This window comes from Ylistrum balloti, unplaced genomic scaffold (genome assembly GCF_031769215.1).
Source record: "Ylistrum balloti isolate Yb309-2 unplaced genomic scaffold, AGI_CSIRO_Ybal_v1 Utg369652, whole genome shotgun sequence".
Taxonomy (NCBI): domain Eukaryota; kingdom Metazoa; phylum Mollusca; class Bivalvia; order Pectinida; family Pectinidae; genus Ylistrum; species Ylistrum balloti.
Window position 1 is genome coordinate 1,547,022 of NW_026781907.1, and position 17,636 is coordinate 1,564,657.

At 34.3% G+C, this 17,636-nt stretch overlaps 1 protein-coding gene across 1 annotated transcript; it reads right to left on the bottom strand.

The window, feature by feature from the left end:
- Positions 1-2,652: 2,652 nt before the first annotated feature.
- On the bottom strand, positions 2,653-17,056 carry LOC132557273 (trichohyalin-like). The gene is made up of 12 exons (XM_060221765.1): positions 16,913-17,056; positions 16,058-16,227; positions 15,434-15,615; positions 15,139-15,224; positions 14,934-14,985; positions 6,960-7,009; positions 6,600-6,704; positions 5,999-6,092; positions 4,471-4,638; positions 4,083-4,363; positions 3,751-3,936; positions 2,653-3,162 (listed from the first exon to the last, which is right to left on the bottom strand). The coding sequence occupies exons 1-12, from the start codon at positions 17,054-17,056 to the stop codon at positions 3,091-3,093; spliced, it is 1,590 nt and encodes a 529-aa protein (XP_060077748.1). The 3' UTR covers positions 2,653-3,090.
- Between the last annotated feature and the right edge of the window lie 580 nt (positions 17,057-17,636).

Genomic DNA, 17,636 nt, shown 5'->3' on the forward strand with positions numbered 1-17,636 from the left:
AAAACGATGGTACGTGTACATTACACTGGGCCCCAAAACGATAGTAGGAAGATTCACAGTCACGTGTGCATTACACTGGGGCCCAAAACGATGGTAGAAAGATTCACAGTCACGTGTACATTACACTGGGATCTAAAACGATGGTAGAAAGATTCACAGTCACGTGTGCATTACACTGGGGCCCAAAACGATGGTAGGAAGATTTAGTCACGTGTGCATTACACTGGGGCCCAAAACGATGGTAGAAAGATTTACAGTCACGTGTGCATTACATCTTCTCTCACTTCAGCTTGATAAACGGTATCTTTTTATGAATGAAAACTTCACTACCATCATGACTGAATCTAGTAATACCGACGGTATGGTCCAATTGTTGATACTGGATCCAAACAAACAAATGTTCTTTGGATGTGTATTACTGGTTTAGATATATGATCAATGAAGTAATAACGACACTACAGACAAGCGAACTGTCAAATGTTTTAGACAACCTGTCCCTTTATCATGACATAAATATTACATAAAATACATCACACCCATAGAACATGCAACAGATACAAAGTTATAAATCTAAATCGAGAACGGTGGCGTAAATTTAGATGTCTCGATAAACCCTTCGGCCGATGGACGCCGAAGGCCATTTATAGCGGAGAAAAAACATCCGAAGTTGTTGTATGGAAGATGGTGATTAAAATATCAAAAATGTTTTATATCAATCTCTGACTGTTTGCACTGAGCGTTCCCAGAAATCCCATCTAAACTACAACACCAATATCAACAAAACCGGATGTAGTTGTGAATCTGACTTTTTCAGAGGCTGACATGGTTACCCAAACCGAGATACTCGGTCAAAATGACTTTACAGTTGCCATGGTTGTCATGGTGATTAAATCTTTGACGTCAAACAGTTGTAGATTTAGATAGATTTGTCTGCTATGCGCGTGCGCCCTAATTATCAATAAATGTACATACGCACGCGTCATATTATATTATAAATATTTGTTCTCCTAGAAAACTTGTATAATTATAACAATCTACCATCTTATGAGTGATATGCTGGGTTTCATCAACATATATTTGTATGTGAATTGTTAATAATTAAGGATTCAGCAGATTTTGGAAAAGAAAAAAATAAATATGAATACATCATTTGTCAATATTTTATTAATAACAAACGGCTATTTTTATCAAAGGATCAAGATTCTTACAAGTCACTGGAAACGTAAATCTATATAAATCTACTAAGACATTAAAAATAACAGAGACCAGCCCTGTTTCATAAACAATACAATTTGTTATTTATAAATATAGGAATTCAAAAAATATATATATACCCTTGCCTGCAAAGGAAATGGTATGTATAGACAACAATATAAATATGATTAACAGATTTTATCAAATACAGTATACAAAATTGTTAACACTATGAAAACTACACATAAGACCTTCTTTAATGTACGATATACTTCAACTAATTAGAGAATTATTCTGTAAACATCATAAATATATGAAAACAGCTTAAAAAAATTATTAAAATTCAGTCTTGATTAAGGAAACATTAGGCAGAAATATTGTATACCATATTGTCCTGTAGACTAACCAGACTGTGTACAGATCCTGTTGTTTGTACCACAGCAATATGCTGTAATGTGCTGAGTGCTGGAAATCTGACTCTGTGTATAGTTCTCTCTGTGATGTGACCATGAACTCTTATCTTTTTATGTTCTTGACAATTTTTTTTTGTTTTTTTTGCTACTAATAATAGATTAACATAAAAGTACACTCAAACAGCATGAGAGAGAGCGGGTTAAGGTATCCCGGTACACAACACTGTCTGTCAACACCAGTAAACAGTAGAAGCCCCAGCTTTATATACATGGTGTCTGGGCTATATAAACTAATCTCACCCTAATGAAATCAAATCCATGGCTTTATGTACATGTTGTCAGCACTTTGAAGAGCAATATCAGAAACATATGAGTCAAAATCGACACAAACCCCAGATTGTTGTTTTAGATTCGAAGCTTCACAAACATTGACATTAGCTGTCACATCTGTGAAGTAGGGATTAACTTAATTCCGATGGACTGAATAACAAACATCTGCTCTTAATATGTGTTTCCATTTTCGATGATTCGAGGATACAGCTTTAAAGTTTTAGATGATGAGAAGGTCATCTGTCTTTAAATCTTCAACACTTAAGACCCTCATGACCATCAGACAAAAACATCTATTACAAAATGACCTCCAGATACCTGACTGACCTGTCTGTATAGAGTTACGGTTCTACATACACTTCCCTGTCTTTGAGACTAAGTGAAAAAAAAGAGTGTTGATGGATCAGAGAAATGATTAACAGACTAGACAAAGGCAAATGATATTTTTATAAAAAATAGAAATTAAGACTGTAGGTCTATGAAACCGTAACAAATTGTATGTTTTGTTTAAGTGTATGTTCTAGTAAAACTAATTCTGGTATATCTATATAATCTATACATGAAAATTTATTTTCAAATGTTATTGCAATATATAAGAACAACAGAGAATATGTATGTATCATAATTCACAGGAAAACTCCCAAGAACCTGATTTTCCTGAAGATTCGAAAGGATTCTCCATCTTTACAGAATCCTGGGACATTAACTTATAGTTTCACATGGATTCCTTGTCTACACAGAATCCTGGGACATTTACATATAGTCTCAAATGGATTCCTGGTCTACACAGAATCCTGGGACATTTACATATAGTCTCACATGGATTCCTTGTCTACACAGAATCCTGGGACATTTACTTCTAGTCTCAAATGGATTCCTGGTCAACACAGAATCCTTGGATATTTACTTATAGTCTCAAATTGATTCCTCGTCTACACAGAATCCTGAGATATTTTACTGTAGTCTCCAGTGGAATCTTAGTCTATGCAGAATCCTTAGATTTCATCCAATCTTTACAGAATCCCAAGGGATCCACTCACACTCTTCATTATTCATTAGTAATTCCTCATTCCTTACAGGATCCCTAGGGAGCCATTCACACTCTCTCTTTAATCATTAGTGATCAGCTTAGTGTTGATCCCTCTGAGAGTTTCTATTTGGAGCCCTCAGCAGCAGTTTTCTTTTGCTCGTCCAGGTCCAAAGCTTCTTCTATCATGGTTGTGGACTGCAACAAACATAAACATGGAGTAGAAAAAAATTGAAAGATAAAGAGGAGGCTCAGACAGGCTCTAATACGCAACCGCAACCGGACCCTGTGTTAATTAGTCTCTCTAGAATACAGTTTCACACTTCTGTGAAAAGATACCACTTCAGCAATAGAAATTATCTGTATATGGTTATATACGATGATGTTATAGGTCCTTACTGACTAGGTCTCTAGCATAACAAACATAACACTCAAAATTTATTTGAAAATTATCTGTCACAGTACAAGCTAACAAGACTTCCGAAAAATAACAATTTTGAGTGTTTACTGTTACTAAGTAAAGAAGATTTCTAAGCGATAACAGCATTATAGTGTTTACTGTCACCAATGGATAGGAAATTCATTCAGAGCAATATTTTGAGGGCAGACATCTCTTTATTGATAGACAATTTGTCAAGAGCTACAATATTTGTAATTATCATTGAGGGTAGACAACTCCATATTCATCAAGAGCTACAATATTTTCAAGTATCATTAAGGGTAGACAACTCCTTATTCATCAAGAGCTACAATATTTGTAATTATTATTAAGGGTAGACAACTCACAAACACATAAAATGTAGCTGCTCCTGCTGACACGTCCCGGACTTCGTCAAGCTCAAACTTGTTAAGAAGGGTTTTCGCTCGCTTTGCTGCAGCTATAGGAATGGCCTCAGGTTTGCATTCCACACAGCGACGTTTCAAACTCTCCTTACCAGTCTTACCTACCAGTGCCTGCACTGCCTTCCAGTCCTGAAAACAGATCAAGGAAAAGTGTTGATATCACTGTGTAAGGGTCAACCAATACAAGACATACTAGAATATTCAAAGGAACCTAAGTAAGTAACACAAAGCCTATTTGTATAACAGTGTATCAACCACGTGCTAAATCTGACTACCTTTGTTTCCTTTTCCTTGTGACCCAGCAGGAGGAAAGTTGCAGTCATTATGGTGTGGACTAACAGAGGTGGCGTCTGATAACTACGAATCTCTGCAACAGTCGACTGCTTCAGTTCCAGGATCTCATGCCGGATGCGTTCCAGACGACGCAGTCGTACCAACAACTGGTTGGCCTCTGCTAGCTCCTTAGCCAACTGTACTTCAAATCCATGTTTCTTGACTGTTTGAATGGCCTTCTCCAGATCTTCAATTTCTCTCTTTGTCATGGCTCTCTTCAAACCTGGAATACATTAATCAATTAATCAAAGTAATATCAGTTGATATTTCACTAATTCTGAAATCAAATGGCTGCATAGAAAACAATATAATGTTTCAATAGTGACTTACCATCTCTGGAGGTGAGTTCCTTAAGAAGTTTCTCAGCTTTGATGAGATCCATGTCTACATCCTCCACTTTCTCTTTTTTAAACTCTGTAATGTTATACTCCAGCTGGTATTTGTCCCGAGATTTGATGGCGACCTTCAGGTTGTATCTCATCTTCCGGTCTCTAAGTTCTGCAGGAAACACAGGTTAGCATAGTTATATCTTCTAATATAGCGGTCCCTTTTTCATTAAGTCATTATATCTATATAGAAACACTATCTAGATATCGACCACTTTTCCCAGAATCATTGGTGTTAAGTTTCACACAGTCAAACATCATTATCTCAAACTCATACTACTCAAAGATGTCCTTTGATTTAAAATATTATGTTGGTCCCTTCCAACTTCAAACCAAACATACAAACTCCTTTAAATCAAAAACTCGGATAACTGGAATTTTTCCCCTGCTGAATTCAAGATAACAAAATACGACTTAACTACTGCATAGTTTTATCTCTACATATTATTTTAGCAATATAGTTTGAGGGACATAATTTAGAAAGAGGTTTAATTGTGTCATTATTTTCAGTGTCTTCTTTAAGAATGGCATTTGAATTATCAAATAATAACACATGTAACTGACTACTCACAAACATTATTTGATACTGAAATAACTATATCCGACACACAAAGCATTTCATATGAAATCTGGCATCCAGTGCTTATTGTAAGCTATGAAAAAATTATAACATAGGATAACTCATAATTGTTGATATAATGATGCTTTAAGGAATATCAGTTTTTTGTCAGATCATGTATTTTAAACTCTCTGTTTAATCTTTCATATCATACCCCAGTCGGGAATCTATGATGTACCAATACAGTTATAAACAAGGGCTGTTAGAGACCAGTTATGCTCCCCAAATGGGACAAAATTTAAGTATGAAAAATAACAAAGGGCAATAGGAGAGTTATGATTCTTGTGCACTGCCCTTCTTGTTGTTGAGATCTGTCTACCTCTGATAGTTTTAATGTAATGTTCCAGACAAAATTCAAGTATGAAATATAACAAAGGGCAACAACTCCTAAATTTGTCAAAAGAAAGTGTTGTTTTTTGGTGCACTACATTTCTCTTTGTTAAGATCTATCTTCCTATGAAGTTTTATGTTGATATCTCTTATAGTTTTTGTGTTATGTCCCGGACAAAATTATGACAAACGGACGGGACAGACGGACAAAGTGGTAACTATATGCTCTCCCTTCAGGGAGCATGATAAACTGGTATTTTTCATTGGGATATAAAACATGTTAACACATATACAGTAGACATGTATAGCAATGTCATTTCATCTTTTTGCCCAGAACAAAAGGATGCACGTATTAACGATGTCACATGACCTTGCGATGAGACCTTTAAACATACTTATTAGCGATGTCACATGATCATATGATGATACCTTTAAACATACTTATTAGCAATGTCACATGACCTTGTGATAAGACTTTTCCATACCCATATTAATGATAAACCATCCTCTATCTTTATCTCACCTCTGTGTCTTTTCTTCAGTCTTTCACGTTCTTCATCCTCCTTCTTGTGTTTCTTTAGCTCCTCCTCAGCCTGTTTTTCCTCTTCCTCTGCACGCTGTAATTATAAGTGTACAAGGTAACCACCTTTCTCAAACATACACATATATGGTGCACTACAAACTATTTTTGTCACCATTGCTTTCTTAGAACTTAATACCTAACTTGTATTGCAGTTGAATACATTACTATCAGCTGTGACAAGGAAATCCTATCTACAGCCAGTAATATCACAGTCCAGTTGTGACAAGGAAATCAATCTACAGTGAGTTATATTCAGTCCAATTCAGCAGGTATAGCCATGTCTTTAACCAGCAGGAAAGTTACAATACTTCCTTACTATTCCTACTTTTAACATGATCACATCAAACTGAACCCATATTCAAGGATACAAATTCCATCAATCAGGACGTGTACAGTCACAATATCTTGCATGTATTTACTGCTCTGAATCAAAATAAGTTGAAACAACTTTCAATGTGTTAATCACTTTAAGGATTATGTATGAAAGGAGAGAGAAGTAAGTAAACGATAAGTAATTGATGACCTAAAAAAAATCTTCTACCTTAGCTAGTTTTTCTACATCTTTGTAAAGGTCTTCTTCTTCCCTCTTTCTTCTTTCCTCCTCTTCTCGCTGTCTTCTCTCCAATTCTCTCAATCTGCGTTGCTCCTAGAACAACCAACAACAAAAAAAAAAGAATGAAAGATGTGAATCGCTATGTATTTTTTTAAAATAATAGTCATGACACAGTTAAACCTATAGATATTTTACAGAATGACAGAAGCGAGCTTTACTATGACTATGATGTCATTTTATTTTATGTAATGGTCAATCGTAACAAATCCAAGATTAAATGTGATACAGGCACTGTATTATGAAGTTCCTGTGACCATTGCCTGGTTACTATGACAACATATGACCTACTTCTTCCTCTTCCTGTCTCCGCCTCTCTTCTTCTTCTCTCCGTCTAAGTTCTGTACAAAACAACAAATGAGATGGTTTAACAGTGAACATGTCAATCCCTTCATAAGCCGATAAAAAGCGAAATAGAAACTAGCTACATAAAAATATATTCAATAAATATACGATATTTATCTATCTACAGAAAAATAAATCTATGGATACATATTTATCTACGTACTAATAAAGCCACAATATTATCAATACATAGGCAAGATATTCAAATGATTACATAGTGACAGATAAAAGATTTTCACCAGAATGAGATCTTTATTGATGTCTGTCCTAGGTACCGAACAATTTAATGTATAGGTATATATGTAAAAACTAATAAAATTAAAATGTCAAGTGTTCATTGACAAACATAATGACTATAAATAGAAATTCTACAAGATTTTTCATCATGTTCGATCTTATTCAATATATCAAATTTCGTCAGTGCTGAAATGAGACACTGAAACAAGATCACTATTGAAATTAACATCTCAATGCTCAACAATCAAACTTTTAACAAGATTAATGAAAAAAAAATAGGATCACAGACAAAAATTCGACAGCTCATCAAAGATAATTATCTCTTTATCAATATCTTAACTGATGATATAAGATTTTCAAAACTATATTACTGCACCACTAAAATTCATTTGTATCTGATTACATAGTGACAGAAAAAAGATTTTCACCAGAATGAGATCTTTATTGATGTCTGTCCTAGTTACCGAACAAATTAATGTATAGGTATATATGTAAAAACTAATAAAATTTAAATGTCAAGTGTTCATTGACAAACATATATAAAAAATATGTTTGTAGTTTTAGAATCATAAACCAGACAGTGTATAAACAAAGGAACATAGACACATTATGGAGGAACAAGTCAAATATTGAAATTAAATCACAAATGTACATTTCACAAATTTACACAAATTCAAAGTATTCAAATGCATGTACTTTAAAACTGAGTTACAGTAACCACAACTTGTAGGTGTACTAGTCTGTGTTATACCAATTTATCCCTATTGGCAGCTAATGAAAAGTACAGAAAATGGTTCAAAGTATAGAGCTACTAATGACTTTTGATAAACTTAAGTGACTTTTCAGGTACTGGTAACCTTAAGGCTGACTTTCTGTAAACAATACCACAGCAAATTTGAGTTCAATATTCCTACTTAACATTGCATGAGGAAATGAATTTAACTAATCAAGAATTTCTTGAATTTTGAAAGTCCAAGGGCCATAACTCTGGGAAAAAAAATGAGCTGACTAGACCAAATATGAAATTTGAACGTCATCTTATACCCCAGTAATACCACTACAAAGTTAATAATATCTTGAAAGTTCAAGGACCGAAATGGAAAAAAAAAAAAAAATAAAGACCCAAATTGATCAGACCTGGATCTGATTCTTCTCTCTGTGCAACGACATGCAAAATTGAAATTCTGCTTATTTTCTGTCAGAGATTAAGTAAGTACAAACCAAAGTAAGACAGAGTTACAGAGTGACGGCCATGAGGTATCAAAAGTACAACACCAACAAAGTGACAGATTTTGGCCGGGAAAGGTACGACACTTACAACAAACCAATTATATATAAACTGAAACAAAATCCCTTCCTCATTCATTATGTCTGATAAACAAGCTTTGGAAAGTACAAAGATGTCTCCTCAGATTTACAGTACGATGTAAAATGTTCCATACTGACAAATGATGATGCGTAAACTTCTCACTGAATATGACTATTGTATCATATGAAATGTTTGTTTTGTAGAAACATTTATTGTTTTCATGTCTATAAACAAACAACAAATGAAAATGAAAATACTTCAAATCATGAAAGAACTTGTTACGAAGAAAAGTTTTCCAGGAAAGGTTTTACCTTTGAGTGACAAATTGTGTCCAAACCAGGAAAGTATCCAGTAAACATATGTTATATAGTATCAATTTATCAAAAACACTCAGAACCAAATTCAGTGGGATTTAGATTATTTCTGAAATGTTTGATGAATCAGCAATATAATTATTTAACACATTTACAAATAGATTTAAAAGTGATTATGTACACTATATTGTAAATCACCACTTGTAATATTTATTTCAATCACATGTATCGTAGCATGCACAAACACTAACCCTAGCATGCATACGCTCACCCCAGCATTCATACACACTCACCCTAGCAAATACACTCACCTTAGCATGCATACACTCTCCCTAGCAAATACACTCGCCCTAGCATGCATACACTCACCCTAGCGTGCATACACTCTCCCTAGCATTCATACACACTCACCCTAGCAAATACACTCACCTTAGCATGCATACACTCACCCTAGCGTGCATACACTCTCCCTAGCATTCATACACACTCACCCTAGCAAATACACTCACCTTAGCATGCATACACATTCACCCTAGCAAATACACTCACCCTAGCATGCACTGTGACACAATAACCCTAACATGTGCACTCACCCTAGCAAACACAAACACTCATTCTAGCATACACACACACTCACCCTAACATGCAGACACACACACATTAACCTACGCCCACTCTCACAAAGCAAAACGGGTTTGGTGAGTTCATTTGTACATGCAGCAGTGTGTATTTAGTTTTATATAGCTTACTGTGGATGATCTATCATGCAATATTTCCAACATAAACTGGATTCCAATGTAAGGGATATTTTGATGTTGGTATTTAGAAACAATGATCTATAACAGGTCGTTTATGTAACTTGTACGTCAGCGACATTAATAACTACCTAGGTAGATTAAAATCACATTGTGATATGTAGATTAAAATCCCTAATTATTAATCAATGATATAATAAAGTCAGGAATTAATCATTATCTCTAAATATAAATACTGAATTTGACTATTTGAAAGTTTTCTCATGAAATTTAAAAAAAATGAATTTAAGACTTTACTTATTTAAATGCGACCTAAATTCACAAACATGTGTATGTTGTCCATTATATTAGAAAATCCCCTAAATCAAACAAGTCTGCATGATGTCAAAATGATGAGGACTAAAGTTAATTTTCACTACTTGATAGAACTTAGAACCATGACTTATAAAGGAAACTGATGACATAAAATGTATCTTCTTCATCATCATCATCATCGTCATCGTCAATCGTCATCATCATCATCATCGTCATCATCATCATCATCATCATCATCATCATCATCATCATCATCATCATCATCATCATCATCATCATCATCATCGTCATATTTTGAAATTTGAAGTTAATCATGTTTAGTATGTAAGATGCATCAATGACCGCCATTCTGATCTTCTTTAATTAACCTTGATGGCAGAGGTGTCATATATGAAGCCGAATTGGTTTACCTTAATATACTGGAACACCTGGTCTTATTCCAAATACACTTCTTCAACAGTTTCCTATCATGTTTTGTTTCATTTATTGATTTTTAATTCAATAATGAGTTGATTCTACATACACTAAAATTTTGCAAAGTAATTTGTATATGCTACAGATTAATATCTTCACTTTGTCTTTAATCCAGTTGGATTAGTTTTGGATTTTTTTTAAATTCTCTTATTATCATACACTTTTTTGGTCTTTTTCCTCTTTATTTCCTACTTCCTACCATCTTTACATGGCGTTATTCTGAAATCTCATCACACTTTGTCTCTTAAATTGTACAAGTTTATCTTCGGTTTCTCTGTATCTTTAGGTCTTACTGCAAACAATGCATATACCTGGTACAATATCGACTCAATCTGTGAGTTAACCTGATCACTAAATACTCTAAAAAACTTACAACCTGAATTTAAACAAAATTAACTAATTTTTTACAGTGATTAATGAACACTGTCGTTCGAGATTTGATTTGTATTTGTGTAGTTGCATAATTCAGAGTAAAAAAAAATTGAAAAAATTACAGAAATCTACACCCTAAATACAGTAAACCACAGTTTTGTATAGTCTGTAGGCAGACTAATATCAGCATTTTCTACTTTTTCTATATGAGTGATTACCTTAAATGAAACACTTATTCATTTTTTCCAAAAACATATTTTGTAGAGGTAAAAAATTGAAGCCAGAAAAAAAAAGACAAAAAAAAAAAAAAAAAAAACAAAAAAAAAAAAACCACCACACAATATGGTTTATTTACAGTTAACATATAACCATTTCTAAACAAAAGACAAACAGTACCTGTAAATTAATTCCACTGTAAATAAAATACCTGTAGGCACACCTGTAATCTCCTACATTAATACCTATTGAGTCTCTGTGATTAATTTCCAATATCCATGAAATTAACATGAATTGTTTTCAATGTTCATAATTTGTTCAAATATTTTTTTAGAAAACCAAATTCTGAGGTAATCTGGAATTTTTGTCTGAATCATTTGAACTTTAATCCATGTATGGATACCAAGTATGGAGTATTTTTGTGATAGAATCTATCTGTTTGTATCTGCAGTCCTGGTACTATATAAATGTGAGGATTAGGCCATGCCTTGTTCTGTGACAGCAGAAAGCTTAACTGTGGTTTTAGCTAAAAGACCATACAACGTCAGATGTGCCTATAATATCACCACTCCTGGTTACTGCTGACACGAAATTTAGCCTGGCAGGAAAATAGGTAAAACAAAAACATAGCATATATCAGCATGTACTGAAACAAAGTATTTATCAATGTATTCAAGTAATATACATCTCGAGTCATTAGTTATTAACAAACATGGTTACTGAGAGAAATTCTCTGTAGGTCAGTAGTGAATTAACAAATGATAAGTACAGAGAAAGTGGTGTCTTTGTTTCTATTAGTACAACACACTTTCACAGTGATAGATCTGATATACTAGGGTAAAAAAAGTAAGACAAGTTCAGAATAGTAAAAAGTATGAGAAGTGTCTCAATGTGTCTTCTACAAATAAACCATGTATGTGTGGTGTCTCAATGTGTCTTCTACAAATATACCATGTATGTGTGGTGTCTCAATGTGTCTTCTACAAATATACCATGTATGTGTGGTGTCTCAATGTGTATTCCACTGACATGAATATACCATGTATGTGTGGTGTCTCAATGTGTCTTCTACAAATATACCATGTATGTGTGGTGTCTCAATGTGTATTCCACTGACATGAATATACCATGTATGTGTGGTGTCTCAATGTGTCTTCTACCAATATACCATGTCTGTGTGGTGTCTCAATGTGTATTCCACTGACATGAATAAACCATGTATGTGTGGTGTCTCTATGTGTCTTCTACTGATACCAATATACCATGTCTGTGTGGTGTCTCAATGTGTCTTCTACTGATACCAATATACCATGTATGTGTGGTGTCTCAATGTGTCTTCTACTGACACTAATTTACCATGTATGTGTGGTGTCTCAATATGTCTTCTACTGATACCAATATACCATGTCTGTGTTGTGTCTCAATGTGTCTTCTACCAATATACCACCTCTGTGTGGTGTCTCAATGTGTCTTCCACTGACATGAATATACCATGTATGTGTGGTGTCTCAATGTGTCTTCTACTGATACCAATATACCATGTCTGTGTGGTGTCTCAATGTGTCTTCTACTGATACCAATATACCATGTCTGTGTGGTGTCTCAATGTGTCTTCTACTGATACCAATATACCATGTCTGTGTTGTGTCTCAATGTGTCTTCTACCAATATACCACCTCTGTGTGGTGTCTCAATGTGTCTTCCACTGACATCAATATACCATGTCTGTGTGGTGTCTCAATGTGTCTTCTACTGATACCAATATACCATGTCTGTGTGGTGTGGTGTCTCAATGTGTCTTCTACTGCCACCAATATACCATGTATGTGTGGTGTCTCTGTGTGTCTTCTACTGCCACCAATATACCATGTATGTGTGGTGTCTCAATGTGTCTTCTACTGATACCAATATACCATGTCTGTGTTGTGTCTCAATGTGTCTTCTACCAATATACCACGTCTGTGTGGTGTCTCAATGTGTCTTCCACTGACATCAATATACCATGTCTGTGTGGTGTCTCAATGTGTCTTCTACTGTCACCGATATACCATGTATGTGTGGTGTCTCTGTGTGTCTTCTACTGCCACCAATATACCATATATGTGTGGTGTCTCAATGTGTCTTCTACTGACACTAATTTACCATGTATGTGTGGTGTCTCAATATGTCTTCTACTGATACCAATATACCATGTCTGTGTGGTGTCTCAATGTGCCTTCCACTGACATGAATATACCATGTATGTGTGGTGTCTCAATGTGTCTTCTACTGATACCAATATACCATGTCTGTGTGGTGTCTCAATGTGTCTTCCACTGACATCAATATACCATGTCTGTGTGGTGTCTCAATGTGTCTTCTACTGCCACCAATATACCATGTATGTGTGGTGTCTCTGTGTGTCTTCTACTGCCACCAATATACCATATATGTGTGGTGTCTCAATGTGTCTTCTACTGACACTAATTTACCATGTATGTGTGGTGTCTCAATATGTCTTCTACTGATACCAATATACCATGTCTGTGTGGTGTCTCAATGTGCCTTCCACTGACATGAATATACCATGTATGTGTGGTGTCTCAGTGTGTCTTCTACTGATACCAATATACCATATATGTGTGGTGTCTCAATGTGTCTTCTACTGATACCAATATACCATATATGTGTGTTGTCTTAATGTGTCGTCCACTGAAAAATATACTATGTTTGTGTGGTGTCTCAATGTGTCTTCTACTGACACCAATATACCAAGTTTGTGTGGTGATGTTTTCTACTGACACCAATTTTCTATGTCTGTTTGCTGTTTCACTATGTCTAATATTTGTTGTCTGAAGCAAGAAAATGAAGAGATCATTATATAGTAACTTTAACATAGATTTGTGTTAACTTGTTTCCAGACACCATACACCATTCTCTGAGAACGCTACATTAAATGACACTATATATATCCTATTGCAGAGGGAAATTTATATCACCGAAAAAAAAAAACACAATATGAACATTGTCTATGAATCAAAATAATATTTTTCAATACGATTTTATAGAGAAATAACAGAATAACAGAATTAACTTTTAACATTTAAATGTTCAATTATGAAAAACGAGTTGATAGTTGCAACACTTAAATCATTTAAGTTAGATTATTCTTACTATCATAAATATTTGCATGGGTGAATTGTAACATAAGCAAGGGGAGACAATCAGGCCTTGACATCCAAGTTCTACATATTCATGAATGGATCACAAGATTAGCACACAGATTCTGGCCTTGATGAATATTCATGTGGCCCTGAGATACCAGGTCTATACCTCTCTCTTTGCTTACCACAATTGGTAATCTTTCTTGGTCCAATTTCAGGTGGTGTCTATCATTCCTTTCTGACATTTAGCATAATAAATGTCTAACAGAAGGTTAACACATGACATGAGTATTTTAATTGTTCGCTCCAGCAGGTCATATTTATATCTTATATATTTAAGTATTGAAAAGATACATTACATTGTTTTAGTTCAGAAAATTATAGAAAAAAAAATTATATTTTAGATACCAGGGGAAGATTGGAGAGTGTCAAAAATCATTATTAACAATTCATGAATGGGATGGAGGGGAGAAATATTAGTGGCATTTATTACAAAACAATCTTCCCCGTCTCTAACCACCAATATAACATATACAGGTATGTGAAGGGAAAAATATCTGAAACTTATTTTGTACAAATATATCAAAACTAGTATTACAAATAGACAGAAAAACTTTGACATGTACATAAATTTGATAAGAATTTGAGTATAAAGTAATATTTTATGATACTAAACTATTGCAATGGTCAAGAAAATAAGCAATTGTTTTAATAACTAAATTTTATTCTATAATATGTAATAACTGTAATTACAGGATATCTATTAAAAAGAAAGAAAATCTTACCTTCATCCTCGAAAAGATTTTTTTGTTTTTCTTTTTCTTGTCTCCTTCTTTCCTGCAATCAATTTACAGCTGAGTAACTTTGTGAACAGGTCTTGCTTAAGCAAAAGCTAAATATTGACATACAATGTGTAAATCCTTAGTCAATGAATATATAAACATCAGACAGTACTGAAAACTATTCATGTATAAATTGTTAATTTTTTACCTCCTCTTGTCTCCTCTTTTCATCATCCCGTTGCTTTCTTAGTCTATCTTTCTCTTCTTCCAGCAACTTCTGTCTGCGTAGCCGATCTATTTACACAAATCAACAAATTTTTACGATTATTCTATTATTTTATTCATTGCTACACTTCATAAGATGAGATTTTGATTAAGAAGATCTTTTGTACAAGAGTAGAAAATGAAAACATAGGACATTTGTTTATGAAATTTCAGTTCATCAAAATGAAAAGTTACAAAAGATTTTCGGTATCAATCCTCTTCGTTTTGAAGATAGTCACCTTCTCTCTCCCTTTCAAGCTCCAGCTGTTCATCCCTGCTTTCGTCACGACTTGGTATATTACACAGGAGAACCTCTATCTCAGCAAAAGACACACCACTCCCTGGTATTGCTCGTGACTTGATAAATGTTTCCCACTTCTTCCTGGAGAAAAACTTGCCATGAACTGTTTGCACCATCCATCTGTGAAAGTTAAAAGGGAAAAATTTCCTGGTTAATTAAAAAAGCAGCTTCCCTTCCCTGAGGTAACATTGATGTCAAATATTTTATAGACTTCTTACCTGAGATGTTACAACAATGTTCTACCTAGCTTCCTCTCCTGAGATGTTACCATAATATCCTACATATGTTCCTCACATGAGATGTTACTAAAGTATCCTACCTACCTGGCTTCATCGACAGTGAATGTTACCTACCTTGCTTCATCGACAGTGAATGTTACCTACCTGGCTTCATCAACAGTGAATGTTACCTACCTGGCTTCATCGACAGTGAATGTTACCTACCTGGCTTCATCGACAGTGAATGTTACCTACCTGGCTTCATCGCAGTGAATGTTACCTACATTGCTTAATCGACAGTGAATGTTACCTACCTTGCTTCATTGATAGTGAATGTAACCTACCTTGCTTCATCGACAGTGATTGTATCCTTTTGTTGGCGGTCGATCAGGGAGAACTCCCAGCGGAGGTCTTGTACGAGATAATATCTGCGGTCCATTTCCTGTAGTAGGTTGAGCAGCTCTGTTGGCTGGCAGTGATCACCCACACATACATACTTGATGGATTCCACAACCTTATGTCATAAAACAAAACTGTTTTCAACATTCCATTTCTGTATAAGTATTTGATGATACAATCTTCATACATAATGTGCTGAAATAAATAGTATGAATAATATAAAGCTAAATAATTGAATCAAAGTCTACAACTATGACAGTATATCATCAATTAAGGTAAGAAGAACATGTAGAATTTAAATAATTGTGTTGAATAACTATAATTTTTTTATCACAAATATGAAAAAAAAAACTATCCTGCAAATGCAAGGGAAAAATTTGCACCTCTTTTGATATACATCTTTTCACTTAATCAGCATAATACATTGTATGTATTTCTTGATAAAAGAATTCAATTCTTTTTCTTCTTTTTCCTAAATACTTTTCTATTATGGGTTATATAAAAGTTTGCATGAGCGACACTTAATTGAACAATAACTCATTGAATAATGAAAAAAAAAGAGTTTAGGGTTGGTAAAACCAATTAGATTAGTAGGGAAACATGAATCAGACATATAATTTGTTGCCTAACATTGACATAAAAACATGAAATCAGTGTACATTGTTTATAGGTAATTACTGTAAAAAAGATCATTATCAACTTTGATGCCTCCACTAGATTTTGTTTCTAAAGCTGAAATGAATATACATATACTTGCAGCACATAATTGTTTAAGTTCTAATGGTGCATTATGATGTTACCTGGGGTAGACTTATCCCTCCAACTCTCACATCTCCATGGAGGGCTTGCATCTGTATGGCATTTAATTCCCCCTTACAAGAGGCATCATACTGCTTGAACACATGTTGAAGGACCTGATCAGGCCTGGTAGATAGTTCTCCCATACCAAAGTTTGACTACCAGAAAGCAAAAGTATATAGTTATCAAAGCACTTAACTTATGACATAACAACGCTCATTAAAGATTCAATTATGTCCGACTATTTATACCAAGACAAAGCGGCATATACATGTATGTAAACTGAAAAATAGATCTGGATTAAAAAAACGAAACTTATACGTGAAGCAAATAATTTAACACTCTTATTTGTCATAGAGTTTACAGCACATAGTTTTTATTCTTTCAATGTAAAACTGTAAAATGAATGCTTTCCAGGACACTTGCACTTACGAAAATCTGTAGGGTTTCAATGTGTCAAGCATTGTACGTTACATATAAATTATTTGAATGGCAATTGACGCTTCAACGCTTCAAATTTCGTGGTATAGTCTTATCATACTCACGTGGATATATATATACAGCCAACCTGATATTTTTATCGAGTAACGTCAACGTTTTTTTTTTTTTTTTTTGAGCTTAACGTCCTTGTTCCGGTTATAACCGAGCCTAGGACACTTCACGTCAACGTTCACATTCGGCGGCCATTTATAAACAAATCAATTCCAACCAGATTTTGTGTCAGTG